At 46.4% G+C, this 27762-nt stretch overlaps 1 protein-coding gene across 2 annotated transcripts; it reads left to right on the top strand.

The window, feature by feature from the left end:
• Window positions 1-89: 89 nt before the first annotated feature.
• On the top strand, window positions 90-24368 carry nelfe (negative elongation factor complex member E). Of its 2 annotated transcripts, none has more exons than XM_038817490.1 (10): window positions 90-674; window positions 2748-2820; window positions 5411-5556; window positions 8076-8150; window positions 10477-10514; window positions 13286-13701; window positions 16946-17081; window positions 18757-18811; window positions 19022-19124; window positions 22553-24368. In XM_038817490.1, the coding sequence occupies exons 2-10, from the start codon at window positions 2763-2765 to the stop codon at window positions 22627-22629; spliced, it is 1104 nt and encodes a 367-aa protein (XP_038673418.1). In that variant the 5' UTR covers window positions 90-674; window positions 2748-2762; the 3' UTR covers window positions 22630-24368. The 2 variants fall into 2 exon arrangements, with proteins under 2 accessions (XP_038673418.1, XP_038673417.1); XM_038817489.1 differs by having other exon boundaries at window positions 90-675; window positions 2751-2820.
• Window positions 24369-27762: the final 3394 nt, after the last annotated feature.

Genomic DNA, 27762 nt, shown 5'->3' with positions numbered 1-27762 from the left:
TTTTTAATTAATTAAATTTGTAATTCCAACACTCCTTGACTGACGGCATCTGCCCCCAATAGAAATGGCCGTCTTGGTTCTGTCAGCGGTCAGCTGGGGTACTCGCCACGAATAAAGATGGCCGACACGTTTCCCTCAGCGGTCAGCTGAGGTCTTCGCCATTAACAAAGATGGCCGACACGTTTCCCTCAGCGGTCAGCTGAGGTCTTCGCCATTAACAAAGATGGCCGGGGCCACACTCTCCTCTCTTCAATGGTCATTGTGGTTGACGAGTCTGCCACTAATAAAGATGGCGACAGGTTTCACACGATACGACCCTGGTATTCCCGAGGGGGCAAACTCATCATTAATAACTCATTTTTTTTACCTACAAGTAAACCAAGAAATTGGCTTTTTAGAAAGATTTGAAGTCTTGAGAGAGAGAGAAAGTTAAATTGTTGACTGACAGAAATTTAGATTTCATGGATCAACGTCAAGGAGGCGTCGGACGTCACTGGTGTGCGACGTTGTTATCATTTCATGCCTTTTGGTTAAAAAAAAGAAAAAGATTCTTTGGATTACTGGATTAAATCGGCGAATTGCTGGGAGGAAGAGGGAGTCATGACTCTGTTCCCATCCGCTCTCAGTGAGGAGGAAGAGGCTCTGCAGAAGAAATATGCTAAACTCAAAAAAAAGGTGAACGGAGGTCTAGTGATCACTATGGCAACATATCAGGCCAGAGAGGCAATTATTGTCTCATATTGACCGGTCCCCAGGTCCAGTGATCACAATGGCAACAACTAAGACCAGAGGGGCAATTATTGTCTAATATTGACCGGTCCCCAGGTCCACTGGTCACCGTGGAAACAACCCAGGCCAGAGGGCAATTGCTGTCTGATATTGACTGGCCCTCAGATCCAGTGATCATCGTGGCAACGACAGGCCAGAGGGGCAATTATTGTCTTGTATTGACCTGTCTCCCCAGGTCCAGTTATCATATGGCAAAAACTAAGGCCAAAGGGAAAATTATTGTCTCATATTGACGGGCCTCCAAGATTGTCCTGGAGCCTCGATAGGTTAACAGTTAATTCCTCAGATGCTATTGCGAGCAAAAGGCTTGTCGCAATATATTTTTAAAATTTGTTTACACGCTTTACATTTATAAGAAAAAGAAGTATTGGAAATGGAGTGGGCACTCAGAGGTGGAATGTCATGTGATCAAACTTCCACATCTATGTCGCATCTGCTTTAGTCCTGTCAGCATCACATACTGTCCATATTCTGCCAACATTCCCATGCAAATGAATAGCATCAGCTCTCTCTATCTCTTTGGTAGTCCCTCAAAACTACAAAAGACTAGCTAGTACATCCCAAGGCTGGAACCCGAGCATGGAGTTTGTGAACATGGAGAGCCAGCTGTGTTGCAGCTACCTCACAGTTCTGGCTGACCAGGAGACTGTCCAGCTCTTACTACTGTAGAATTATTTGCAGGTTGATGATCAACCGCATTATGAGCACACCTCCCATGTCCATCAAGTCCCAGAGTAAGACTTGAACTTGGAGCTTCTGGCTCAGAGGTCAGGAATACATTTGGGTGGCATTGTGGCCTAGTGATTAGCACTGCTGCCTCATGGTGCCGAGGACCAGGGTTCGATCACGGCCCCGGGTCACTGTCGAGTTTGCACATTCTCCCAGTGTTAGCATAGGTCTCGTCCCCACAACCCAAAGATGGTCAGGCTAGGTGAATTAGCCATGTTAAATTGCCCCTTAATTAGAATAAAATAATTGGGTACCCTAAATTTATTTTTTAAAAAGAGATAGGAACACAATCTACTGTGCCACATTCTATTCCTATTCTGGGAATAGGTTTAACCATAGTTGGCAACCTTTATGTTTTGCAGAGAGTGAGTCAGGTTGGGTTTGGATGGTGATCAGGATATGCAGATATAACTCGGTCCTCCTTTTGGTTTCACACATTCTGCTCCTTTGTATTATTCCATGATTTTAGGTCCATAATGTGTCAAAATCTTACATCTGTGTTCAACTCCTCTCAAGAAAGCCAAAAGTAATACGCTTGGTAACACACTCTTCTGAGTCAGACAGTTTGTATGTTCAAGTACCACTACATACCCTCAAGCACAAGATCTAGGCTGACACTCCCAATGAAGTACTGAGGGAGTGCTGTCCTATCGGAAGTGCAGCACTGTCGGGTGACATTTTAAACCCAGGCCCACTCTGGCTCGCGCAGGTGGATATAAAACAAAACCCCACAGTGTTGTTTGAAGAAAGGCAGGGGAGTTCACCGGACTGTTCTGGGTGAATATTCATCCCTAAGCCAAGATCACTCAAAACAGATTGTCTGGTCGCTTCCACATTGTTATAAGCCTGCTCTGCACAAATTGGCTGCCGCATTGCCACGAATTAGAACTGTGCTTCAAAAAGTACTTCCTTCATGTAAAATGTTTCAAGAGGTCGTGAGGTTGTGAATGGCGGTAAAGAAATGGAAATCTATTATCTTCACAGTATTGGATTGGTTAGGTGTAGGGGCAAGAGCTTTCTCACTCTGAAACTAGTTATTTCTTTCTTTGCATAAACCTCACTGAAACATAGTTGGTTCCGATGTACAGCTGACAATGTGGGAAGATTTTAGGTAGACGGGCCGCAAGGTCTGTGTAAGCGTGGAGGGCTGAGAGGCCTGTTCCTGTGCTGTGCTTTTCTTTGTTTTTTATGCCACAGCCTTGTTCTTTCTGACTTTGTAAATTTCCTTGCAGAAAAAGGCACTGATGGCCTTGAAGAAGCAGAGCTCAGCAGCGCAGACCAACCAGGGCGGCATTAAACGATGTGAGTACCCCAGGATAATGGACCAATTTCCCCAGTCTATGCTGTTTTAGTGTTGGGTGTTACAAAAACTGAAATCAGGTATAGCAAATGATTAGGAAGGCGAATCGAATGTTGTCATCCATTGCAAGGAGAATGGAATAATAATAGTATTTATTAGTGTCACAAGTAGGCTTACATTAACATTGCAATGAAATTATTGTAAAAATCCCCTAGTTGGCACACTCCGGCGCCTGTTCGGGTACACCGAGGGAGAATTCAGAATGCCAAATTCACCTAACAAGCACGTCTTTTGGGACTTGGGGAGGAAACCGGAGCACCCGGAGGAAATCCACGCAGACACAGGGAGAACGTGCAGACTCTGCACAGGCAGTGACCCAAGCCGGGAATCGAACCCAGGTCCCTAGAGATGTGAAGCAACCACTCTGCCACCGTACAAAAGTTGGAATAGATTTGCTGCAGTTGTGTACGGTGCCGGTGAGACACAAACCTGATGTTCTGTTGTTTGTTCTGTTGTTTGTTTTGGTCTTCTTGAGAAAGGATTGAAGCAGGTCAGAGAAGGTTAGCTCGACTGATACCTGGGCGGCACGGTAGCACCGTGGTTAGCACTGTTGCTTCACAGCACCAGGGTCCCATGTTCGATTCCCGGCTTGAGTCACTGTCTGTGTTTGCAGCTTCTCCCTGTGTCTGCGTGGGTTTCCTCCGGGTGCTCCGGTTTCCTCCCACAAGTCCCAAAAGACATGCTTGTTCGGTGAATTGGACATTCTGAATTCTCCCTCTGTGTAGTGGCGACTAGGGGCTTTTCACAGTAACTTCATTGCAGCGTTAATGGAAGCCTACTTGTGACAATAATAACGATTATTTTTGTTATCATGAGGGCGTTATCTTATGATGAAAAGTTGAACGGGTTGGACCTATAACCATTGGAGTTCTGAAGAATGAGAGGTGGTCTTATAAGATCCTGAGGAAAATTAACACGGTAGGATATTGAACGGATGTTTCCCCTGCGGTGAAAACTACAACAAGGGGGCACCTTTTAAATATAAGGATGGTGTCTACATCCTGTATAGCACGCCGTTGGGATTCCCCGTTTTGCCTGTTGGTCAATGGGGGTTCCCATTGTGGGGCAGCCCCCCCGCCATCGGGAAACCGCCGGGCTGCCGGAAAAACAGAGAATTGCGATGGTGGAGACTTCAGCCCAAGGAGTCTCGCATTTAAGGTGGAGATGATTTTTATTTTAGTCTAAGACAGACAGACAATAATTGGTCTGTGGAATTGCCTTCTCCAGAGAGCCCTGGAGGCAGGGCCTCGCTTAACTCTCTCTCTTTAGCCTCACCCAGTCCTCTAACACTCTGAGATCTCTGAGCTCCTCTCATTCTGACCTCTCGAGGATCCCTGATTCGAATCGCTCCAACGTTGTTGACCATATCTCCAGCCGCCTGGGCCCCAAGCTCTGGAACTCCCTCCCTAAAAACCTCTCCAGCACTCTACTTCACTTTATCTTTCATTTTTTCAGATGCTCATTAAATCTACCTTTTCTGACCGAACATCCCCATTATCCTTTCCATAGAATCCATACAGTGCAGAAGGAGGCCATTCGTCCCATCAAATCTGAACCACGCCTCTGAATGAGCACCCTACCCAGGCCAACACCTCTGCCCTACCCCCTACCTAACCTGTGCAAATCCCTGGACACTAAGGGGGCAATTTTATCATGGCCAATCCATCTAACCTGCATATCTTTGGACTGAGGGGAGAAACCGGAGCTGCCGGAGGAAACAAATGCAGATGCAGGGAGAACTTACAAACTCCACACAGTCACCCAATGTCGGAGTTGAAACCGAGTCCCTGGTGCTGTGAGACAGCAGTGCGAACCTCTGTGCCACCCTGCCATGCTGCCCATTATTGCTGGGTGTCAGATTTGGTTTGATTATGTTCCTGCCAAGTGCTTGCAATTTCTTGTCTTTGTGGCTCACTTTCTGGCATTTTCTCTGTCTAATTCTGCCCACCACCAGCTCTCTCTCGTTCAATTTTCATGCTCCTGTCCGTACCTACCTCGTTCTCTCCTCGACCCCTCCTCCTGTCTGCCCGTGAACACAACTTGGGGAAAATTTGAACAAACAAATTATGGTTACAAGAAAGATCTCCCATGTTTCCACACTAAGTTCAAATGTTTTGAAATGTACGCCTGTTTAACTCTCTTCTCTGTTTGGCATTTCAATATACATTCGTGTCAAATGGGGGAGTGGGTGTGGAATTGACATTGTCCGGCTGGCCCTCACTCTGCCTGTCTGTCGCTGTCTTAAAACAACTTTACATAGCGTAACCTAGCAACTGCCTACAACCTCCTTTGAACCTGAGTGGTCAGCACCACGCCGTCTGCTGAGGTGCTGCACCTCCAGATTGTAAGGGAACATCTGCAATACTGCCATTGTACCGTGGCATCTTCCAGTTCTCTTGCCTTTTCTCTCTCATTGCCATATCTTCATCTTGGTGTTGTTCATTTCTTAAATTTGTGACAAAAAAATACTGTTCTCGCTGTTCATGAACAATGGAAACACTCGCATCTCTCTTGTGCATCTCTCTTGTGCAGCTCTCTCTGATCAGCCCATCATTGACACCGCAACAGCGACAGAGCAGGCAAAGATGCTGGTGAAATCCGGAGCTATCAGCGCCATCAAAGCAGAAAACAAAAACTCAGGCTTCAAACGCTCCCGAACATTGGAAGGGAAACTGAAGGTAAGGACGAACAGCCTTGCATTTATATAGCATCTGCCCCATCCTTCCGGCCAATCGGCTATTTGTGTGGGCTGTCACTAACAGTTTTTGTGTTCTTATGTTGGGTACTTTGCTTGGGTTCAGCATTACAGAATTGCCCCCAAAGGGCCCTTGTTCCTTGTATTGTATTCCCCCCCCCACCCCCCTCCCATGATAGAGCCTAGTTCCCCTGATAGGACCCGTGTTTCTGCACAGCTTCTCCCACAACGGGGCCCGCACTCGCCCTTCTCTCTCCATCAGCCCCTCTTCCACAATAGGGACCCTTGCTGTGACTCCTTTTCGGGATCCCTCATTGCCTTCTTACGAGCCCCCGATTAGGGTCTAATTCTCTGAATCGAGTTACCAGTTCCCCTGATGGGAGCATCATTTCTGCTGTTCAAGCCTCAGTCCCCTGCCGGGATTCTTCCTCCTCTGATGAAGCAGAGTGGGCCTTGACTTGCTTCAATCAATCATTGTTGCGAGCCACGGGTTTGAACAGCAAATTGCCATTGTGCTAATTGGATACAGTACATTCTGGTACCTGGTTTCCTTGGAGACCAACATGTGTATCTATCTGGGAGTTTCAGTAATCATGTCCTTTCCACACTAGATCTTCATCTTTGGCTGGCCCAATTTGTAACCATGTGCTCTGAAGAGTGCAGGTGATGAGACTGCATATTGACATGGGCAAAGGACTTAGAGGAGCGAATCTGTCGCTCAATTTAATTGGTATAAAATGGGTTCATGGGTTTCACCTGTCGCCCACATCCAGTTTCATGGTCATAAATGTTTTGGGGTATGCAGAAAGGCACTGGACCCAACAATTTCATCCCCAACCTCCCACCTACGCATTATGTTGCTCCAGCCAATTTTTTCAGAGGCTCATTCACTCGCCCTTCATTCAATCATATTTTAAGCTGTACTTTACACGGGCAGCACGGTAGCATGGTGGTTAGCATCAATGCTTCACAGCTCCAGGGTCCCAGGTTCGATTCCCGGCTGGGTCATTGTCTGTGCGGAATCTGCACGTCCTCCCCCTGTGTGCGTGGGTTTCCTCCGGGTGCTCCGGTTTCCTCCCACAGTCCAAAGATGTGCGGGTTAGGTGGATTGGCCAGGCTAAATTGCCCTTAGTGTCCTAAAAAATAATGTTAATGGGGGTTGTTGGGTTACTGGTATAGGGTGGATATGTGGGCTTGAGTAGGGTGATCATTGCTCGGCACAACATTGAGGGCCGAAGGGCCTGTTCTGTGCTGTACTGTTCTAATTCTAATTTACAGATCTACTCTGGTTACTGACTCCAGAATTCTCCCGCTCACTCAGAGTCTCCATTCTATCTATCCCCAAATTCCTTAGGCTGAAGTCTCTGTTGCCCAACAGATATCGTAATCGGGAATCGGGCGGAGAATTGACTCCAATGCCCAAATCGGGGTCGGCGCCGGTTTGACGTCGGTCAGCCATGCTCCGTAACCTCGGAAGTGGCATAATAGCATCATGCGCCGTTGCAACGGCATTGGCATGTCAACGGCAGGCCCTCCCTCGATGCCCCGCTCCTGATCGACTGAGTTCCTGAAGACGCAGGACACATGTGGTCTCAGCAGTCGGGAACCCGGCGTGGCTGCTGCGGTGTGTGTCCAGTGTCGCCACACTCAGATACGATCCAGCTGCGTGCCGGGGGAGGGCTTCCGCGCGGGTTGAGGGGACTGGTGGGGGTGTGCCCTGTGGGGTAGCAGATGTCAGGTCTGCACAATGTTATACGGCGCGACCGCTGCAGGTTGTCAGCCGTGGCCATGCGCAGTCAGGGACCCGGCCATTCTCTGGCCATTTTGACGCAGGAGCCAGGAGTTTCATCCGGCGCCATTGCTAGCCCCTCACTGGTCCCAGAATTGGTGAGGGGTCGGCACCGATGTTTTGGTCGTAAAACCCCCACAAAATCTCCTTTCGAGCTAGCACTTCGCCACTGAAACGGAGAATCCAGCCCATCATTTTTAACCTGTTCATTGAACAGCTCCCAACAGTGAACAATTTGCCCCGACAGATTCTTTTGCTGAAATGAAGTTCAATTTATTTATTTGTTCCTTGTAACTCTATTTCCATCCGTTACCCAGCCAATTGTACTTTAATTCAGCAAGTCTTGCAACATCTGTGGAGGGAGAAATAAAGTCCACGTTTAGAGTGCATATGACTTCTTCAGAACTGAGCTGTGTTCCAAAGAAGAGTCATATTGGATTTGAAATATTAACTGTTTCTCTCTCCACAGATGTTGCTGTGCTTTTCCATGCCTTTCTGTTTTTATTTTAGATCTCCAGCATCCACAGTACTGTATTCTGCTTCTGCTTTATGGCTGAGTTGCCGGATGGATGTTGTGGTTGAGTAGAGGGAGTGACTGTGCACTGTTGTCGGAATGTTTGGTGCTGGACATCTCAGGATTGAAGTGCCTTTGTGAATGAATGGCCAAAACTCTCAGCATGTCCTTGTTGACTTGCATTGCTTTATCTCGACAGGATCCTGAGAAGGGACCAACTCCGTCATTCCAGCCTTTCCAAAGAAGTGTCTCTGCTGACGAGGAGAACATGGAGGTCAGTTCACAGTCGAGATTTGCTGTTGTAGATATTTAGATGGGGGAAAGCAGTGGTTAGGTTCCGCCCCCCGAATCCCTCCATCACTGATGAACATGTGTACCATCTACAAGATGTACTGCAGGAACTTACCAAGGTTCCTTAGGCAGCACCTTCCAAACGAACGATCTAGAAGCCCAAGAGCAGCAGAAACCTTGAACGCCACCATCTGAAGGTTCCCGTCCAAATCACTCATCACCCGACTTGGAAATATATCGCCGATCCTTCTCTGGGGCAACATCCTGGAACTCCCTCCTTAACAGCACTGCGGGTGTACCTACACCTCAGGCACAGCAGCGGTTCAAGAAAGGCAGCTCTCCACCTTCTAAAGGGCAACCAAGGAATGGCAATAAATGCTGGCCGAACCAGAGAAGCCCACATCCTGTAAATTATTTTTTTTTTAATGTAAAGGACCTGCTCCTGGAGATTACCATCCCAGCCGCAGGTACTAAAATCAACAACGCAGATCTTTATCTTTATGCCTTAATAAAGAAATGTTACCTCAGATTATTCCCTCCACCTCATTGCGGAGTTCAAAGCAACAGCATCTGACCCTGAAACCGTGGTGCTCCCTACTGATCTGAGCTTATTTCCAACACGTGTTCACACTAAAGAGTCAGAATCCATAAGTTCAACTCCCCCCACCATTCCAGCTGTGATGGAATATTTTCTGCTTGCCGGGATGAGTGCAGCTCCAACGTCACTCAAGAAGCTCGGCATGACCCAATGCAAAGCAGCCACTTGATCGGTACCTCTTTTAGCACTTTTCAAACCTGCAACCTGTAACAGCGAGAAGGCCAAAGCCACAGATGCATGTGAGCACCTGCAAGTTCCTTTCCAATCCTGATTTGGTGAGTTGCTGCAGTGCATCCCATTGATGGTACACATTGCTGCCACTGGGCATCCGTGGTAGAGGCAGTCAATATTTAAGGTGCCGATCAAATCGGTTGCTTCATCCGAGACAATGCCGAACTTCTCGAAAGTTGTTGGCGCTGCACTCGTCCAGGCATGTGGGGAATATTCCACCACAGCAGAAAGGAGAAGGGGCTGATTTTATGGAATCTGACTGTTTAGTGTTGGAAAAAGCTGACTTGGAACAATATCACAATTCCTTCACTGTTGCTGGGTCAAAACCCTGGAACACCCGCACTAACTGCTCTGGGTGTGACTATACCAGATGGACTGCAGCGGTTCAAGAAGGCAGCACCACCTTCTCTCGGGCAAATAGGGATGGATGTGGATGTCCACATACTGTTACAAAATTTTTTTAAAATTCTCATTAAAACCCCCTTGTCAAGGCAATGTGCAAGCATTTACTTTCCTCAAAATTGGGAACTGCCAGTAATGAACCCCCTTGTACTCCTGAAAGACAGGAGGTATCACACTCGGCAAACTGATCACATTCAGGCTAAACCATCAGATTTATTTACAGCTAAAGTTATTACATACGGTACGGGGAGAATCTTCTGGTAGTTACATGTTGCAACAAATAAATATACAATATGAACGGTTTCAATCACAACAGTGCTCTAAATATTTGGAATTCCTTTAATTAGTTATTTAGCTGAGGACCTGATGAAATACTACTTGTGGTTAATTCAGAATGCATCCCCCTCCCACCCCCTCTTGTGGAAATGGGGTTCACAGGGCAGCCAAATTATTAACATTGGACTGATGCCCAATTATGTTTCCCACCATTTCTTTGCAATCCGGGCAGGTAGATTTGAAGATCAGAAGGATTCTCTGCAAAAGTTAGGCAGCTGGGATAATAATCCATCTTGCCTCTCAATTGTGGGGTTGAGGGAAATTTGTTTGCTTATTACAGCTGGCCTCCAGGGAAAGCCGTCCTGAGATCCCCGCTCACCGTCACGGTGAATCTGGCATGGGTGGAAACCTGCTCATTCACTGGCCGCCTGCGACTCTTCCCACCAGTTTCCAAACGGGAAGAAGTGGAAAATAGCAAGTTCCTCTGATTCCCAAACCCTCTGAATCCACAGGGTCAGCCAGAGAGAGATTTGCAGATAAGATTCTGATTATTGATAGCAAGTAAACGTAATTCCTCCTTGCCATAATCTGTCAGCAGCTTTAAACCTCGACTTTCTGCTCACGGTGAAGACTTTCATGTCTGAGATCACCGCCTGATGAAAGCCCCATTTAAAGCTCAATATTCTGTCGCTTTAAAGTCATAACAGGAGATTCCCCAGTTTGAGGGTCTGCTTCTGTCACAGCAACATGTTACCATTCTTTGTCCCATCTCACTGTTAATCAGTGCATCTTTATCTCCTAGGTCTCCAAGCGTCCGCTGAGGAAATCTCTTTATGAAAGGTACTAGTCTTGTTCTTTCTTTGTGCAATTATTTTTGCATCTGAATAGCTGGCAGTTAAATGATCTCGCTTTACCTGGTTGAGGGCAGAGAATGCGTTTCTGCTGGCAGGGTAGGCAGCTGATACAGGACCTGCTGTTTGCAAACTTTGATCTGAAATCTACAAACAACAGCAATATTGCACCCCTAACAGTAAATCATCCCCATGCATTTCACACGAACATCTCAGAATTGAATTTGCAGATGATACAAAGCTTGGGAGTATTGTAAACTGGGAGGAGGAAGAGCACGTAGAACATTAAAAGGACATGGACAAGACGGTGGAATAGGTGGATGGGAAAATGACAGTTAAAAGTTAATGCAGAGAAGTGTGAAGTAATCAATTTTGGTAGGAGGAACATGGAGAAACAATATAAAATAAAGGACACAATTTTAAATGGGTGCACAGGCCCATAGGGACCGGATGTATATGTGCATAAGTTGTGGAAAACAGCAGGACAGATTGAGAGAACAGTTAATAAAGCATGGGAGTAACTTTGCTTTTATTAACAGGGCATAGAGCACAAAGACAAGGAGGTTATGATAAATTTTGGTTTGGCCACAACTGTTTGGCACAACATGCCCAACTCTGGGGGCCACACTTTAGGAAAGATGGCAAAGCATTAGAGAGATTACAGAAAAATGCACGAGAGGTTCAAGGATGAGGAGCTTTAATTACGTGGATAGATTGGAGAAGTTGTTTTCCTTGAAGAAGAGAAAGTTGATAGAAGATTTGATGACAGTATCAAAATTCAAAGTGTGCCTGGACAGAGTAGCTGGGATGAAACTGTTCCCACTAGTGCAAGAATCGAGAAGGAGAGGGCACAGATTTATGGTGATTGGCGAAAGAAGCGATGGAGACAGGACGGGAGACTTTCGCACGGTGAGTGGTTACGAACTGGAATGTGCTTCCTTTGAGTGTGGTGGAGGCAGGTTCACTCGAGGCATTCAACATGGAATTGGTCTGCTGCCTGAAATGGAAGAATGTGCAGGGATAGGGAGAGGAGGCAGGGCAATGCAGTCGATGGGTTGTTTGTTTGGAGCGGTGGTCCCTAATGTCACTCCGAGGTAGGAATATGCTTGGAAGCATCATGTTATGACTTAGCAGAGGCCGTCATGAAATAAGTATCTGCTTCTTATTTTTAGAAATATTTTGCATCAGTAATGAAGTGGCAGCTGCAGTGCGACAGATCCAAGGTGTTAAAATCCACTTAAATGTCTAGCGTGCACCTCACCAAAGGCAACTTTTGGCTCTGATCACACTTTCTTGATTGCACTTCCAAATGACCATGATAGGGGCCGAGGAACTAGAATAAGCCTTGTAAGGTCCTTCAACCTTGCTGCACCATTCAGTAAGATCATGGCTGATCTGATTGTGGTTTCAACCCTCTTTCCTAATGCAAATTTGTCTACCTCTACCTTGAATTAATTTAAAGACCCAGCCCCCATTACTTTCTGGGAAAGAGAATTCCACACACCAGCAACCCTTTGGGCAGAACATCTCTATCTTAGAAGAGAGACCTCTTATTTTGAAGTTGCATCCCCTAGTTTTAGTCTCCAACCCTGGGTATCCACCCTGTCGAGTCCCCTCAGGACCTTATTTGTTTCAATAAGATCACCTCTCATTCTGCTAAACTCAATGGGCCTAATCGGTTCAACCTTTCATCGTAAGACAACCCCTTCATCCCGGGAACGAGTAGAGTGAACCTTCTCCGAATTAATTTTAAAGCAGTTATATGTTTTTAAAATAAGGAGACCAAAATTGTATTCTGGATGTGGTCTCAGCAAAATGTATTTACTGAAGTGCCACGAATGCCAACTGGCTGGAACCTTCGCAGGGATTGTTGAGAACAGCATCTCTGTAACCCCTGATGAGTAAGTAATATGATGGAAGATGTTGCCTCTGGCTAAGCAATGCCTTGATTTTAAATTCTTATTTTTGTTCTCACAGCTGTGGCGAGCCTCTCCCATCCCTATCACTGTAATCTCTTCAAGCCCCACAACTCTCCAAGATATCTGCGCTCCTCTAATTCCGGCCTCGTGAGCATTCTCGATTACAATCACTCCACCATTGCTCACCGTGCCTTCAGTAGCCTGAACACCAAGCTCTGCAATTCCTTCCCTACACCTCTGTGCCTTGCTTTCCTTCTGAAAACCTACCTCATCAACCAACGTTTTGGTCACCTGATCTCCTGCTTCTTTATGTGTTTGTTTATATGGGATTTCTAGACTCTGAAAGCATCAAGGGATATGGGGAGATTGTGGGAGTGTGGCGTTGTGCTCAAGGAGCAGCCATAATCGTCTTGAATGGTGGAGCAAGCGGCAACAGCCGAACGACCCACTCCTGCTTCTTATTTTCATTATTTCTATGAGCTGCAGCAGTTCACCGCCACCTTCTCGAGGGTAACTGGACATGGATAACAAATGCCAGCCTTGCCAACAACACTCCCATCCCATGAAAGAATTGAAACAAGATTATGGTGAATCTTTACCTCAGCTCCATTTTTCTTGACTCCCACATGTTGTGATTCATTGTCCAACACTCCTATGAAACGACTTGGGTCATTTTGTTACATTAAAGCTGCTATATAAACAATGTTAAAAATCCGCCTCTCCATATAGATTGTGATGAAACTATGATGTTTTCTCAGTGTAGCTGTTGGTTGGTGGGAATGGGGGTGCCTTGGGGAAGGGCGTTGAGTGATGAGCAAAGTCCTTTATGTTTTTTCCTCAGTTTTGTCAGCTCCAGTGACCGTGCACGGGATGGTGAGAAAGATCGGGAGGAGGAACGTGAATCCGGAAAGGAGCCAGATCGAGAGAGCTGCAAAGACATCGAGCGGGACTTGGATCGCGGAAGAGACCGCGACAAGGTTCGAGACAGGGATCGTGATCGGGACCGTGACAGGGATCGAGACCGTGACAGGGATCGAGACCGTGACAGGGATCGGGACCGTGACAGGGATCGGGACCGTGACAGGGATCGGGACCGGGACAGGGAACGAGACCGGGACAAGGATCGAGACCGGGACAAGGATCGAGACCGGGACAAGGATCGAGACCGGGACAAGGATCGAGACCGGGACAGGGATCGAGACCGTGGAAGGGAGAGGGAAAGGGACAGGGATCGGGACCATGATGGTCCCCTCAGAAGTAAGTATACTTCCTCTCTCCCATTCCTGTTACCCCGCCTGTCTGAACTATCATAGAATCATAGGATTTACAGTGCAGAAGGAGGCCATTCAGCCCATCGAGTCTGCACCGGCTCTTGGAAAGAGCACCCTACCCAAGGTCAACAACTCCACCCTATATCCCCATAACCCAGTAACCCCACCCAATACTAAGGGCAATTTTGGACACTAAGGGCAATTTATCATGGCCAATCCACATAACCTGCACATCTTTGGACTGTGGGAGGAAACCGGAGCACCCGGAGGAAATCCACACACACACGGGGAGGATGTGCAGACTCCGCACAGACAGTGACCCAAGCTGGAATCGAGCCTGGGACCTGGAGCTGTGAAGCGATTGTGCTATCCACAATGCTACCGTGTTGCCTGATAATCATTCCATTAGAAAGGTGAGAGGGATAGAGGTGAATTAGTAAGTGTGAGGCGATAGTGTGTGATGGAGAAAGATGAGCGTGTGAGAAAGCTGTGCCTGAGGTGAGAGCACGTGAACCTCTCCCCCAATTAACCAATTTGACCAAAGGAGCAGCATCACTCTTCCCATTAAAATAACAAACTTAACTACTTTTTAAAAATATGATAACTTTTTAATTGTAATGTAATAATTGCAATACATCAAAAAGACTTGTATAAATTAAGTTTTTGTGTGTTTGCACCCATTGTGCAAAAATAATCTTTTTTTTGTGGTTTAATTCTTCAATATAATCAGAATGTTTGTCAGGGGCTCCATCAGTACTCTTGGATGGTCAAAGGATTTCCCTTGCCGGAAAAGTCTGGGAAACCCTGCAGTACACCATTAAAAACCCAGTTACATCTCATTCAAGGTGTAATTTATTCAAGGATTTATACAATGGGGGTCCATTTGTCAGGGTTTCCATTGATTCCACTCTGATGGAAGTGCCTGAACAGCGCACCCTCTGGAGAAATGTGGCATCGTTGACAGCAGCCTCTGGTTTTTCAGATACCTGTGCGTGAGTTGTCCCTAGAAGTTTGTTTCAGAGGGGCGATGGTGGCAGATACTGACAGTTTTGCAGTCATTACCATTGCAAAATGCGGCCAGTCAAAATGTTGGACATTCTAAGATAAAGACTCCTTTATACAGTGTCTCGGGGCATCCCAAAGCGTTTTACAGCTAATTAAGTCGTGTGAAATGTTGTAATGTATGAAACCAGAGAATCAAGTTGCGTCACAGTGTGAGAATGACCAGATAATTTATACCAAGTGATAATGCTTGGGGGCTAAACAATTGCCAGACTACCAGGGAAGAACTGTTCTCCTCTTCCAGTAAATAGTGACCATGGTAATTTACTCTTCCACCTGAGGGCAGGTGGCACCCCAGTTTATCGTGTCACCTGAAAGATGGCACTTCCTGACAGTGCAGTGCTCTCTCAGCCTACACTGCAAAGGGATTGGAGTACAGGATTAAAGAGTTCGTTGTACAAGGTTTTAGTGAGGCCACATTTGGAATATATGTGCAGTTTTAGTCTCCATATTTAAGAAAGATATACTTGATTGGAGGCTGTACAGCGAAGGTTGACTGGAGTAGTCTCTGGGATGTGGGGGTTGTGCCATGATAAAAGGCAAAGTAAATTGGGTTTGTATTGTCTAGAGTTTAGAACGAGAGGAAATTTCATTGAAACGTACAGAATTGTGAGTAATTACTTCCACTGGTTGGGGAATCTAGAACACGTTGGGGGAGGGAACACAGCATCCTGAATAGGGGCCGATTATTTATGATTGGGATGAGGAGACATTCCTTCACTAATATTGTGAATCTTTGGAATTTTCTACCCATGGGGTGTGCATAATCCATCATTGAATACCATCATTTACCGACTACGAGAGTCCTCAACGACTCTCCCTGGGACTGATCTGTTCCCTGTAAGAACACTATTCACGACACCCTAAGTTGCTCTTGCTCATGTATTGCTTGTTTGGCCCCTTGTTCCGCATTGAAACTATTTGTTGATGTACCATTTGTCAATGTACTCTGTCGATTATTCTTTTGTCTACTATGTACGTACTATGTATGTTCCCTTGGCTGCAGAAAAATACTTTGAAAATGAAAAATGAAAATCGATTATTGTCACAAGTAGGCTTCAATGAAGTTACTGTGAAAAGCCCCTAGTCGCCACATTCCGGCGCCTGTTTCACTGTACTTCGGTACATGTGACAATAAAAATCAATCAATCAATAAGGCTGGGATCGACAGAATTTTTGGTCTCGCAGAAATTAAAGAATATGATCAGCAATTATGGTATATGGGCAGCACGGTGGCGCAGTTAGCCCTGTTGCCTCATGACGACGAGGTCCAGGTTTGATCCCGGCTCTGGGTTACTGTCCGCGTGGAGTTTGCACATTCTCCCTGTGTTTACCTGGGTTTCACCCCCACAGCCCAAAGATGGGCTGGGTAGGTGGATTGGCCACGCTAAATTGGCCCTTAATTGGAAAAAATGAATTGGGCACTCTAAGTTTATTTTTAAAAAGCAATGATGGTATTGAAAGGCGGAGCAGGCTGGACAAGACGTATGGTCCACCCCTGCTCCTATTTCTCATGTTCTTGTTTATTGTCACGTGTACTGAGGTACAGTGAAAAGTATTTTTCTGGGAGCAGCTCAACAGATCATTAAGTACGTGAAAAGAAAAGGAAATAAAAGAAAATACATAATAGGGCAACACAAGGTAACATAATGTAACTACATAAGCATTGGGTGAAGCATACAGTGGTGTAGTGTTAATGAGGTCAGTCCATAAGAGGGTCGTTTAGGAATCTGGTAACAGCCTGGAAAAAGCTGTTTTTGACTCGGTTTGTCCATGTTCTCAGACTTTTGTATCTCCTACCCGATGGAAGAAGTTGGAAGAGTGAGTAAACTGGGTGGGAGGGGCCTTTGATTATGTTGCCCGCTTTCCCCAGGCAGTAGGAGGTGTAGATGGAGTCAATGGATTGGAGGCTGGTTTGTGTGATGGACTGGGCAGTGTTCACAACTCTCTGAAGTTTCTTGTGGCCTTGAGTTGGAGATTAATTCATAGGGATTGACTGATTAGCGAGTCAACAGCTCCAGTATTGTTATATCACGTGACTACCAGGATAGTAGAAGTCAACAAAATGGATTTTTGGGAAATTCCTGTTCATCAACAGACCTAGAGTACAAGAGGCTGAACAAATTGTTCACGGTGTGCCTCACCTCATCTGCTTGCTTCTCCCGCAGGGTATGACTCTTTCCGCGCCCCACGGAAAGGGAACACCATCTACGTGCATGGCCTGGGAATGACTGAGGAGATGCTGAAGAGCTCCTTCTCCCATTTCGGGACTATCGTCAACTTGACCATGGACAGCCCCAAGAAGTGAGTGATGCACTCGGATGACTCGGTGCCTCCAGCCGGCCCTGAGATTGGTGGCCCGGGACCATGTCCCCCCCCCCCCCCCAGTTACCAAGATGGATTACCCATACCCGCAGCCAAGGGGAATGCTCATTTCTCCCTCCGTGGCCTGTTTCCCATCATGGCCTAGCCCCTCCCACATCTGAACCTCCCTCCAGCCCTACAACACTGAGAACTTTGCACTCTGCCACTTCTGACCTTTTTGTACCTCTCCCGATTATAATCGCTGCACTTTTGGTGGCTGTACCTTTAGCTGCCGAGACCCTGCACTTTTGAATTCTTTGTCTCTTTCTTCCTGTTAGGCACACTTTAAAACCTACCTCCCCACAAGATATTCTTATAGCCCTTGTGTGGCAAGTGTTAAATCTTGTCTGATTAACTCTTTCCTGTCCCCAAGCCTTGACTCTTATCAATTAAACATCTATCTAACACGGCCTTTATTTGGTAACTCAGTACCCACTACTCTCCCTGGATAAGAATTCCAAACACTCTCTGAGGGAGAGGATGTTCCTCCTCATCTCTGTCTTAAATGGAAGATCTCTTATTTCGAAACTTGTGTCCCCTAGTTCTAGATTTTTTTCAGGAGGGAAAACATCCTCTCAACTTTTATCCTGTCAAACCCCCACAGAATCTGGTACGCTTCAATTAGTTCATCTCTTATTCTTATAAACACCAGTGATTATAGGCCCAACTTGCACAACCTTTCCTCATAAACCAACCCTTCATTCCTGGAATCAGCCGAGCGAACCTTCTCTGACCTTTCAATGCAAGTATGTCCCTCCTTGGGGCAGCACGGTGGTGCAGTGGTTAGCTCTGCTGCTTCACGGCACTGAGGTCCCAGGTTCGATCCCAGCTCTGGGTCACTATCCGTGTGGAGTTTGCACATTCTCCCCGTGTTTGCATGGGTTTCGCCCTCACAACCAAAAGATGTGCAGGGTAGGTGGATTGGCCACGCTAAATTGCCCCTTAATTGGAAAAAAATAATTGAGTACTCTCAATTTTTTTTTTAAAGTATGTCCCTCCTTAAAGGGACTGTAGTTGTGCACAGTACTCCATGTGCAGTCTCACTAATGCCCTACACAGTTGTAACAAGACTTCCTTACTTTTATATTTCATCTCCCTGGCGATAAAGACCGTACTACCCTCGGCTGCTGTGCCAAAGAGAATATCATTCATTTACCCCTTCTCCAAGACAACAGTGCACTATTTTTCAACACTCGGTCTCACTTCCTCCACAGGTTGGCATCTATGAAGGGAGAAGGGTTAAGGTAGTGACACCCTCACTCATCGTGTGGACTGAGAAACAGAATCAGCATGGCAGCTCACCCTAACAGTTGAACCCAGAGTGTGGAGATGGGCTACAGACCATCTGGTCTCACCTGGAACTCTGTAACTGGCCTATATTCAACCTGGCTGCAGTTAGCTCTCACTCGACAGTCGTCTGTCTGACTCCGAGTTTCCCCATTTGGAATCCCAGTCCCACTTTTCCTATTCCTCCCATTCCCTCCCTCCGGCACACCCTGCACGCTGTTCCACAATGCTGCCTGTGTTTCAACAGTGTTTGTGACACCACAGACATTGCTGCATCCCATCTGCACCATGTAGCTATACTGAGCATTTATCTGTATGTTTATTACAGCTGTGCGTTTGTCACCTTTGAGACAATGGAGTCTGCAGATCAGGCAATTTCAGAGGTAAGAAACCGTTGCTGCAAGGCCCATGTGTCTCACTCTGATTTCTGTAACTGTGTCCCGGGGGCATGTGTATGCATGGGAGTGTGTGTGTACGTGCGTGTGTGTGCCTGCATGTTTTGTGTACATCTTTTTCTCTGGTGTTTATTGCCGATTCCTGGTACTGTGCGAGACTACTCCATGTTTTAAGGTTTGTTTTTTCTCTCTTAACAGCTAAATGGCAGCGTGGTTAGTGATGTTTACTTGAAGGTGATGATCGCTCGTAAACAGCTCATGCTGGAAACCGCCACAGGGAAGTCGGTATGGGGAAGCCTAGGTAGGAGAAGTCTGAAAATTCGCAATCCTGTCGGAGTCTATGCTTTGTACTGATGGTATTGTGGTTCATAGTCTCAGTAACAGGCTGCCCCAGACTGAATTATAAGTGAAAGCTTTTAGTGATTAATGCCTTATTAAATGTCATTTCTCCCCTTTACTATGGTGTTGCTTTGTTTAAGAAGGTTCAAAACTGACAACCAAATATGTCTTGCAACTTGATCCTTTTGTTGCTCGACAAGTCTTCGTATGTCACCTGCTGAATGTTATTGCCTGGTTCAGAGAACTAACAATGACCAGCCTGTTTCCCCTGGAGGTAGAGCTGTAACCTTAGTAGATCAAAGAGTCATGAGGAGGCCATTTAGCCCTTTGAGCTTGCCATGCCATTCAGTGAGATATGATTGACCTGTGATCTAATTCTTTCTTCCCCAATACCTGCAGTTAGTGATTAATGATCTGTTATCATTTGTGGGAGAGTTCCAAATTTCTCCTACCCTTTGCAAGTTTCCTAATTTTGCTTCCCAATGCTTTTTTTAAGAAAATATTTATTGAGGCATTTATAATTTTAACAATCTTAAACATCAAATTTCAACAAAAACATAACAAAATAACCAACAAACCACCCGAGCACAAACCCCAGCCAACATGGTTTACACAAACAATGCCAACTTCCCCAACCCCCCTTCCGTTGGTTGTCCTATCCTTACTCGTCTCTCCTATGCCTCCCCTTCCCCCCCCCCCCCTCCCCTCGGCTGACAGCTTAATTTTTCTTGAAGAAGTCCATGAATGGCTGCCACCTCTGAGCGAACCCAAGGCGAATTACATTTTTTTTGAGTCTGAGAAACCCTGTCATGTCACTAACCCACACCCCCGACTTCAGGGGCTCCGAGTCCCTCCAACCTAGTAAGATCCATCTCCGGGCCACCAAGGAGGCAAATGCCAGGATGCCGGGCTCTCTCACCCCCTGGGCTCCCAGGTCTTCCGACACATCAAAGATCGCCACCTCTGGACTCGGCACCACCCTCACTATTAAGACTCCCGACATGACGTCAGCAAATCCCTGCCAGAAACCCCTCAGCCTCGGACATGCCCAAAACATGTGGGCATGGTTCATAGGACCCTCTACACAGCGCCCGCACCTATTCTCAACCTCCTCAAAAAAAGTCTCATCCGGGCCATAGTCGTGCCCTGTGGACCACCTTTAAACTGTCAGACTGAGCCTGGCATACATCGAGGATGCATTGACTCGCCTCAGAGCCTTTCCTATAACCCGGCCTCCAACTCCCCACCCAGGTCTTCCCACGTTCTCTTCTCCCCTATTGGGGTTCCCTCCCACTCCATCTGCTCCTTATAGATCTCTGAGACCTTCCCCTCTCCTACTCTCGACACCACCTTATCCTGCAGTCCCAGGTGCGGGAAGGTCGAAACCTGTCTCCGCACAAAATCCATCACCTGCAGATACCGGAAACCATTTCCTCCTCCTCCCGATGCAAACCAGTGGTTATCACATATCGGTGCCAACACCAACGCCCCCACATGCTCCCTCCACTGTCCCCACACCCTCAGGGCTGCCAATACTACCTGGCTTGTGGAGTACCGAGCCGGCGAGAACGGCAGACGTGATGTTAATAATGCCCCCAGAGTCGTGCCCTGACCTGATGCCGCCTCCACACGCTCCCATACCTCCCCCTCCCGCACTATTCTGAATGCTTTGATTGACAATACCGCTCTTAGCCCTGGACTCCCAAATCAGCAGAAATCGTGGGTGTGATTGAATCAAATGGGACTATGCCCCATAGCGAGTGGGTTTAGTTGTGTTTTCCAGCAACCGAGAAACGCACCTAGTCCCGTAGAAGCTCCTCAGTGCAGAGAGAGAAAATAGCGTCCCGATCTCGTGACCCTCCGATGCGCCCCCTCAATGCCACCCCCCCCCCCCCCCCCCCCCGCCCGAAGTCTCAACTCCCTTATAAGGGGGGTCCATATTTTCCCACATTTTGCTCCAGATCATTTATATATACTAGAAACAGCAGTGGTCCCAGCACTGATGCCTGTGGAACACTACTAGCTACAGATCTTCATTCTGAAAGACACTCTCTGTCTTCTTTAACCAAGCCCGTTCTGTATCCATCTAGCCAGCCCACCCCGAATCCCATGTGATTTTAGTTTTTGTACCAGTCTGCCATGTGGACCTTGTCAAACGCCTTACTAAAGTCCATATAAGCTCCATCCACAGCCCTTCCCTCATCATTTTTCTTTGTCATCTCTTCAAAAAAATCAATCAAGTTGGTGAGTCAAGACCTTCTCTGTACAAAACCATGCTGCCTGTCACTAACTAGTGCAATTCCCTCCAAATGTGCATATATCCTGTCCCTCAGTATATTTTCCAAAAGCTTCCCCACCACTGATGTCAGGCTCAACGGCCTATAATTTGCTAAATTATTCCTGCTTCCTTTCTTAAACAAGGGAACAATACTGGCTATTCTCCAGTCCTCTGGAACCTCTCCTATGGTGAAAGAGGATGTGAAGATATCTGTTAAGGCCCCAACTATTTCTCCCCTTGCCTCCCGCAGTAACCTGGGATAGATCCTATCCGGCCCCGGAAACTTATCGACCTGAATGCAATTTAGGATACTCAACACTTCCGCCTCTGATATATTGATGTTCTCAAGAGCGTTCACGTACCTATCCCTGACCTCAACATCCGTCATGTCTTTCTCCCTGGTGTATACCAATTCAAAGTACTCATTAAGGATTTCACCCACTTCATGTGGCTCCGCGCAGAACTCCCCTCCATTGTCCTTGAGTGGGCCGACTCTTTCTCTTGCTACCCTCTCCTAATATATGCATGAAAAGCAGGGAGTCTGAGTATTATTAATCGATGAAGCTGATTTACCCCCTGCTCACTGCCTGACAGTGGGCATTTGTTCAGCAAATGTACACACCTATGGCATGCGACTATGCATAAAATTAGAGGATGTGGCAAAATCAGAGGCTGGTCGATCATGTCTCAACACCCGAGAATGGAGCCCCAGATCTATTGGACTACAGTGGTCTAAGCAGCATTTAGATTAGCACGTGAAATGCCAGAGCATACAAGGTTACAGACCAAGTGTTGGAAAATGGGATTAGAATAGGCACACCAGCTCAGACACTATGGGCCAAAGGCCTCTTTCTGTGCGGTACTCTTATTAATGCAGTATTTCTGAGCCATGCTGAAAATGCCCATTTGGATCCTGTTCTTCCGGAGTGGGAATTGAATGTCTGCCATGCTCTTCTTCCTCTAACGCGAGAGCACTGGTCCATGCTGATCTTCAGCAGAGTAGAGACCTTCAGGAAAGCGATGGTGGTGTTCTTATTTTGTGAGGGTGGGGTGAAGTGGAATGGGTTGCCCCTGCTCTAACTGAAGTTTTTCTCTTGCCCTCCTCTCCACAGCGGTTCAGAACAGTGCCAAGGGGTCACACCGTGACAAACGTAGCCAGGTGGTGTACAACGAAGATTTCCTGGGATAACCTGGGAACCCGAGATAAAAGGAAGAAACAACAAAGATTGAATGACTGTAAAGAAAGCAAAGCCATCCCTCTTGAAAGGAGGTGGCTCGGATTTGTCTCGTGTTTTTTTTGTATGGTCCCCTTTCCCCGCCCCTCACTACCTCCTCATTCTCACTTCGTCACCTCGCGAATGTTGTGTAAATTAATTTTAAGAGAGTCGACTTTTCCAAGTCCAACCTCCACATTTCCATCATAGCTCCGATTCTCAATTTTCACTCGAGTGAGAGCCAGAGGATACTTCCTCAGTTTTAAATACCTGACCACCAGATCCACCAAACAATATCACCCGGCCCATCCCAACCGCAACCTGAATAAGAATTGTACAATCAACAGTGTCCCATGTGCTTGCCTGAAAATCTCCTTGGCCTGCCACCTTGCCCAGTGAAGCTGTGGGCCCCAGGATGTGGGAAGAAGTGCTCCCTCACATCACCCTGAACTGCCTGCCTCTTTTTTTAAGTTCCTACGCCCTTATTCTGGTCTCCCTCTGTCAGAGGAAATAGTTTCTCTCTAACTACCCCATTAAATATTTTAATTATCGAAGGCACCTCAATTGGATCGCAACCTTACAGAAGGGTTTACAGGCCATTGAGTCCAGCAGCTCCTCCCTGCAGCATATCCATCTCACCCCGTCAGCATATCCTTCTATTCTTTTCTCCCTCATGTGCTTATCCAGATTTCCCCGGAACCCATTCTGTAGCCCGTACCTCAGCTACTCCTGTGATGGCAAATTCCACGTTCACCGCTCGCTGGGAAAGAAATTTCTCCTCGGTTCCCCATTGCATTTATTAGTGTCTATAGTAATAGGACTGGAATAATCTTCACTGCATCTACCCTACTTAAATCCATTTGTGGTCTTCAAACCTTTATAAGTTAGCCCCTCAGCCTCTCTTTTCCAAAGAGCTCCTGTCCGTTTTGCCTTTTCTGGAGGCTATAACCTCTCGTTCCTGATGTCATCTTTATGAACTGTTTAATGCAATTATGCCTCCCTATCCTTTAAGCCTCGTCTTTGTGAACCTGCCCTCATAACGGCACAGAGGCTAGCACTGATGCCTCACAACGCAAGAGATGTCAATTCCAGCCTTGGCTGACCTTGTAGCGTCTGTACTTTCTCCCCATGTCTGCATGGGCTTCCTCTGGATGCTTCGGTTTCCTCTCACAATCCAAGGAAGTGCAGGTGAGGTGGATTGGCCATGCTAAATTGCCCCTTTAGTGTCCAAAGATGTGTAGGTTGTGTTGAGTTATGGGGTTACGTGACAGGAGATAGTGAAAATACTGTAGAGTGCACAACTATCCAACTGATGTGGCATCCTTGGCACACGTGGGCCCTGCCCTTGCTGCTTTGGCTGCATCACTGCTGTCTGGGTTGAGAAGTGAGATTTTATCTCGCGGAGGGAGGGGATGAACAGTTGGAACTGTGGGGGGTGTCCAGATTTTATCTTTGTGGTTCACCTCCTCTCCATCCCCTGTAACATTTTCTCCCCCAACCACAAACCAAAGATTGCAGGCACTCCTATCAGTTGCCCACAGGTGTTACAGTCTCACGACATTTAGATGAAATAATGGGAGCCATTCAAGTGTCATAAAATGAAGTAACCATTTGCAAATCTGGAATCCTGCTCGGAATATTTTCTTTTTCCCCAAAATATCTGACTGTAAATAATGCATTATTTGTTTTTATTAAATGAACCGTTGGAATGTTCTATCAATGTGTGGTTTGCTGTACATGGCAATCTATGGGTAAATGTGATAATTGTACATTCATCTTCAGTGCTGCCACTGTTAATGCTGTTGAATGCTGCATTGGTAGCTGGCAAGTGCTTGGTATAGAATTCGGAACTGGGATTGTGGGTCCTTGCCCGGATGAGTGCAAGAGAAGCTCAACGCCATTCAGAACAAAGTAGCCTGCTTGATTGGCACTCCATCTACCACCTTCAACATTCACACCAACGATGCACAGTGCCAGTAGCGTGTAGCATCTACATGATGCACTGCAGCAACTCACCAAGCCTCCTTTGACAGCAGCTTCCAAACCTGCGACCTCTACCAGATAGAGGGACAAGGACAGCAAACACACTGGAACACCATCACTCACAGTAACTTCATTGCAATGTTAATGTAAGCCTACATGTGACACTAATAAAGATTATTATTAAACTTGCAACTTCCCCTCCAAGCCTCTCACCATCCTAACTTGGAAATATATCGCCATTCCTTTGCTGTTTCTGGGTCAAAATCCTGGCACTGCCTCCCATGTACCTACACCACATGAATTGCAGAGCTTCGAGAAGGCAGCTCACCACCAATGTCTCGAAGACAGCATGGGATAAATAATAAATGCTGGCCTAGCCAGCAATGCTCACATCCCATAAATTAATTTTTTTAAAGTCAGCACTTGAAGCTGGCAGTGTGATGTATCTGGAACTCACCTCAACTGGTACAGGTACTGTGGTTGAAGAAATGTTAAAATGCTCAACAAGGAGTAGCAGTTTCCTCCGGTTCTGAAGATTCAGGGCCTATCCAGTTAAAAGCATGCCCATGGTTATCAATGGAGAGATGAAAATCAGGGACGTGAAAGAGGCCAGAATCGGAGGAACACCGAGATTTTGGAGGATTGTAGGGCTGAACAGATAGGACAGGCCCACAGAGAAATGAGCAAAAGAGGATAAAATGTGACTACATTGGAGGATCAGTGACTATACAGATAGTCACGGAGGAGAGGTTTGTGATGGCAACTTGTTTTGAAATGAACAGAAGCAGAACCAATCTGCTTTTGCGAGATTTTTGGCAATTGACTCACTAGAGTGTTAATAAGCAGAATTTCAATCAACAACATGATCATCTGGTGGGAAATGGGAACACCAAAGCCCATGGCCCAAATTTCCTCTTTTGGTGGTGGGGGGAGGAGCTGTTGCTGCCATCTGTAACTGTTCATGTTGTTTCCCTTGGGGCTTCTGTTGTGGTCTGACAGGGTGAGAGGCTGTTTCCCCTGGCTCACAATCTAGAACACAGGGGCAAAGTCTCAGAATAAGGGGTCAATCATTTCGGACAGAGCTGAGGAGAAATGTCTTCACTCATAAGGTTTTGAATCTTTGGAATTTCCTATTCTAGATTGCGAATGCTCAGTCATTGAACCCATTCAAGACTGAAATCAATAGATTTTTGATCTCTTGCAATCGGATTATATTGAGAATGAGCAGGACAGTGAAGTTGAGGTAGAAAATCAGCCACAGTGGCAGAGCAGGCTTGAGAAGCTGAATGGCCAACTCCTTTCATGTCCCAAAACACCGTATACATACATATATACAAGCATACAAAACAGGAGCTGAAGTAGGCCATTCAGCCCCTCGAGCCCGCTCCGCCATTCAATAAGACCATGGCTGATCTGTTCACGTTTTGAACTCCACATTCGTATCTACCCCCAACAACCCTTTTGATTCCCTTTCCTGACAAGAAACCATCACGCTCCGCCCTCATAATAAAAAATGACCGTGCCCCTGCCACCTTCTGAGGTAGAGTTTCAAAGTCTCAGAGAAAGGAATTCTCATCTCTATCCTTAAAAAGGCAACCCCCCTCATTTTAAAACAGCGGCCCCCCGTTTTGGATTTGCCCACAAGAGGAAACATCCTTTCCACTCTTTTTTGAAGTGTAATCATTTTTTTTGGTAATTTACAGAACGTGGTAACCAAAATATACTCAACAATCCCAGAAAGAGGACAAAATAGATTTTGGTCAAGCAATAAGTAATGGCTAGAAATCCCGACTTCTCTTCAAAGTAGTTGGCGAATGATATATTTTGTGTGCATTTGAGAGGACAGGGCCTTCAGTTTAACATCTCATTCAAAAGACGACTCTTCCAACAGGGCAGCACACTCTTAATAATGCAGTGGTGTCAGCAAAGATTTTGGCTCATGTCCTTAGAGTGGGTCTTGGAAGCGAGAGTGCTACACACTGAGCCATAGCTGTTACTATAAGAAATTTCCATAGCTCCAGCACAACTCTTAAGGACTCCAACACACTGAAACATCTGGTTAATACTTATTTTTTATTAAATTAAGTCATCAAATAATAAACCCCAACCCTTTACATGCGATGCATATGAGATATAGGTATCAATACTCAAATCAAGAAGTCACAAGTGTGTCGTCTTGGCTGCTTACACCAGCCTCAGCCATGTTAATCAGGCCAAAGTTCCCAAGATGCTCCAGTGTGTCGCAAATTTTATAGGTTGAATTACATGGGACAAAATTGGACACAATGAGCCTTTGTGCGCTTTGCCTATGCTGCTGATATGTGCGGGTAAGATTTGCTGCTGTTATTTACTGGCCGAGCTCACTGGTGTTTTGGGTTGTTGTTTGCAAGAGAGCCCAAGTTCCCTGTAACAGTTCACATATTTACTATATACCCACTATGTTACTCATCTCTCCTCATGAACAGTTAATGGAATAATGTGTCCCATACTGCAGCCCTGGCCTGTCTAGCCATTTCAGATTGAGCACTAACAAGGGGGTGACACAGTGGTACTGCTACCTCACAGCGCCAAAGACCTGGGTTCGATTCCAGCATTGGGTGACTGTGTGGAGCTTGCATTTTCTCCGCGTGTCTGCGTGGGTTTTCTATGGGTGCTCCAGTTTCCTCCCACAAGAGGAAAGTGTGTAGGTTAGGTTGCCATGATGTGGAGATGCCGGCGTTGGACCAGGGTGGGCACAGTAAGAAGTCTTACAACACCAGGTTAAAGTCCAACATGTTTGTTTCAAACACTAGCTTTCGGAGCACTGCTCCTTCCTCAGGTGAATTCACCTGAGGAAGGAGCAGTGCTCCGAAAGCTAGTGTTTGAAACAAACATGTTGGACTTTAACCAGGTTAGGTTGGTTGGCGATATTAAATTGCCCCTTAGTATCCAAAAAGGTTAGATGGAGTTACGGGGATAGGGTGGGGGCATATGCCTAGGTAGGGTGCTCTTTTAGAGGGTTGGTGCAGACTCGATGGGCCAAATGGCCTCCTTCTGCACTGCAGTGTTTCTATGATTGTATGATATATTTTAAGCACATCCTGTGGTATGGAACTGCTATGCTTACGTCCCTGACCTTGAAGATC

This window comes from Scyliorhinus canicula, chromosome 13 (genome assembly GCF_902713615.1).
Source record: "Scyliorhinus canicula chromosome 13, sScyCan1.1, whole genome shotgun sequence".
Taxonomy (NCBI): domain Eukaryota; kingdom Metazoa; phylum Chordata; class Chondrichthyes; order Carcharhiniformes; family Scyliorhinidae; genus Scyliorhinus; species Scyliorhinus canicula.
This window is presented reverse-complemented; position numbering and strand designations above follow the sequence as displayed.

What these genes read in the sequence shown, in the direction of transcription:
- nelfe (XM_038817489.1), top strand. Translation starts at nt 601, where the DNA reads ATGACTCTGTTCCCATCCGCTCTCAGTGAGGAGGAAGAGGCTCTGCAG. An exon ending in CCATGATGGTCCCCTCAGAA is followed by an intron (nt 13,702 to 16,945) that starts GTAAGTATACTT and finishes CTTCTCCCGCAG; the next exon opens with GGTATGACTCTTTCCGCGCC. An exon ending in GTCGGTATGGGGAAGCCTAG is followed by an intron (nt 19,125 to 22,552) that starts GTAGGAGAAGTC and finishes TCCTCTCCACAG; the next exon opens with CGGTTCAGAACAGTGCCAAG.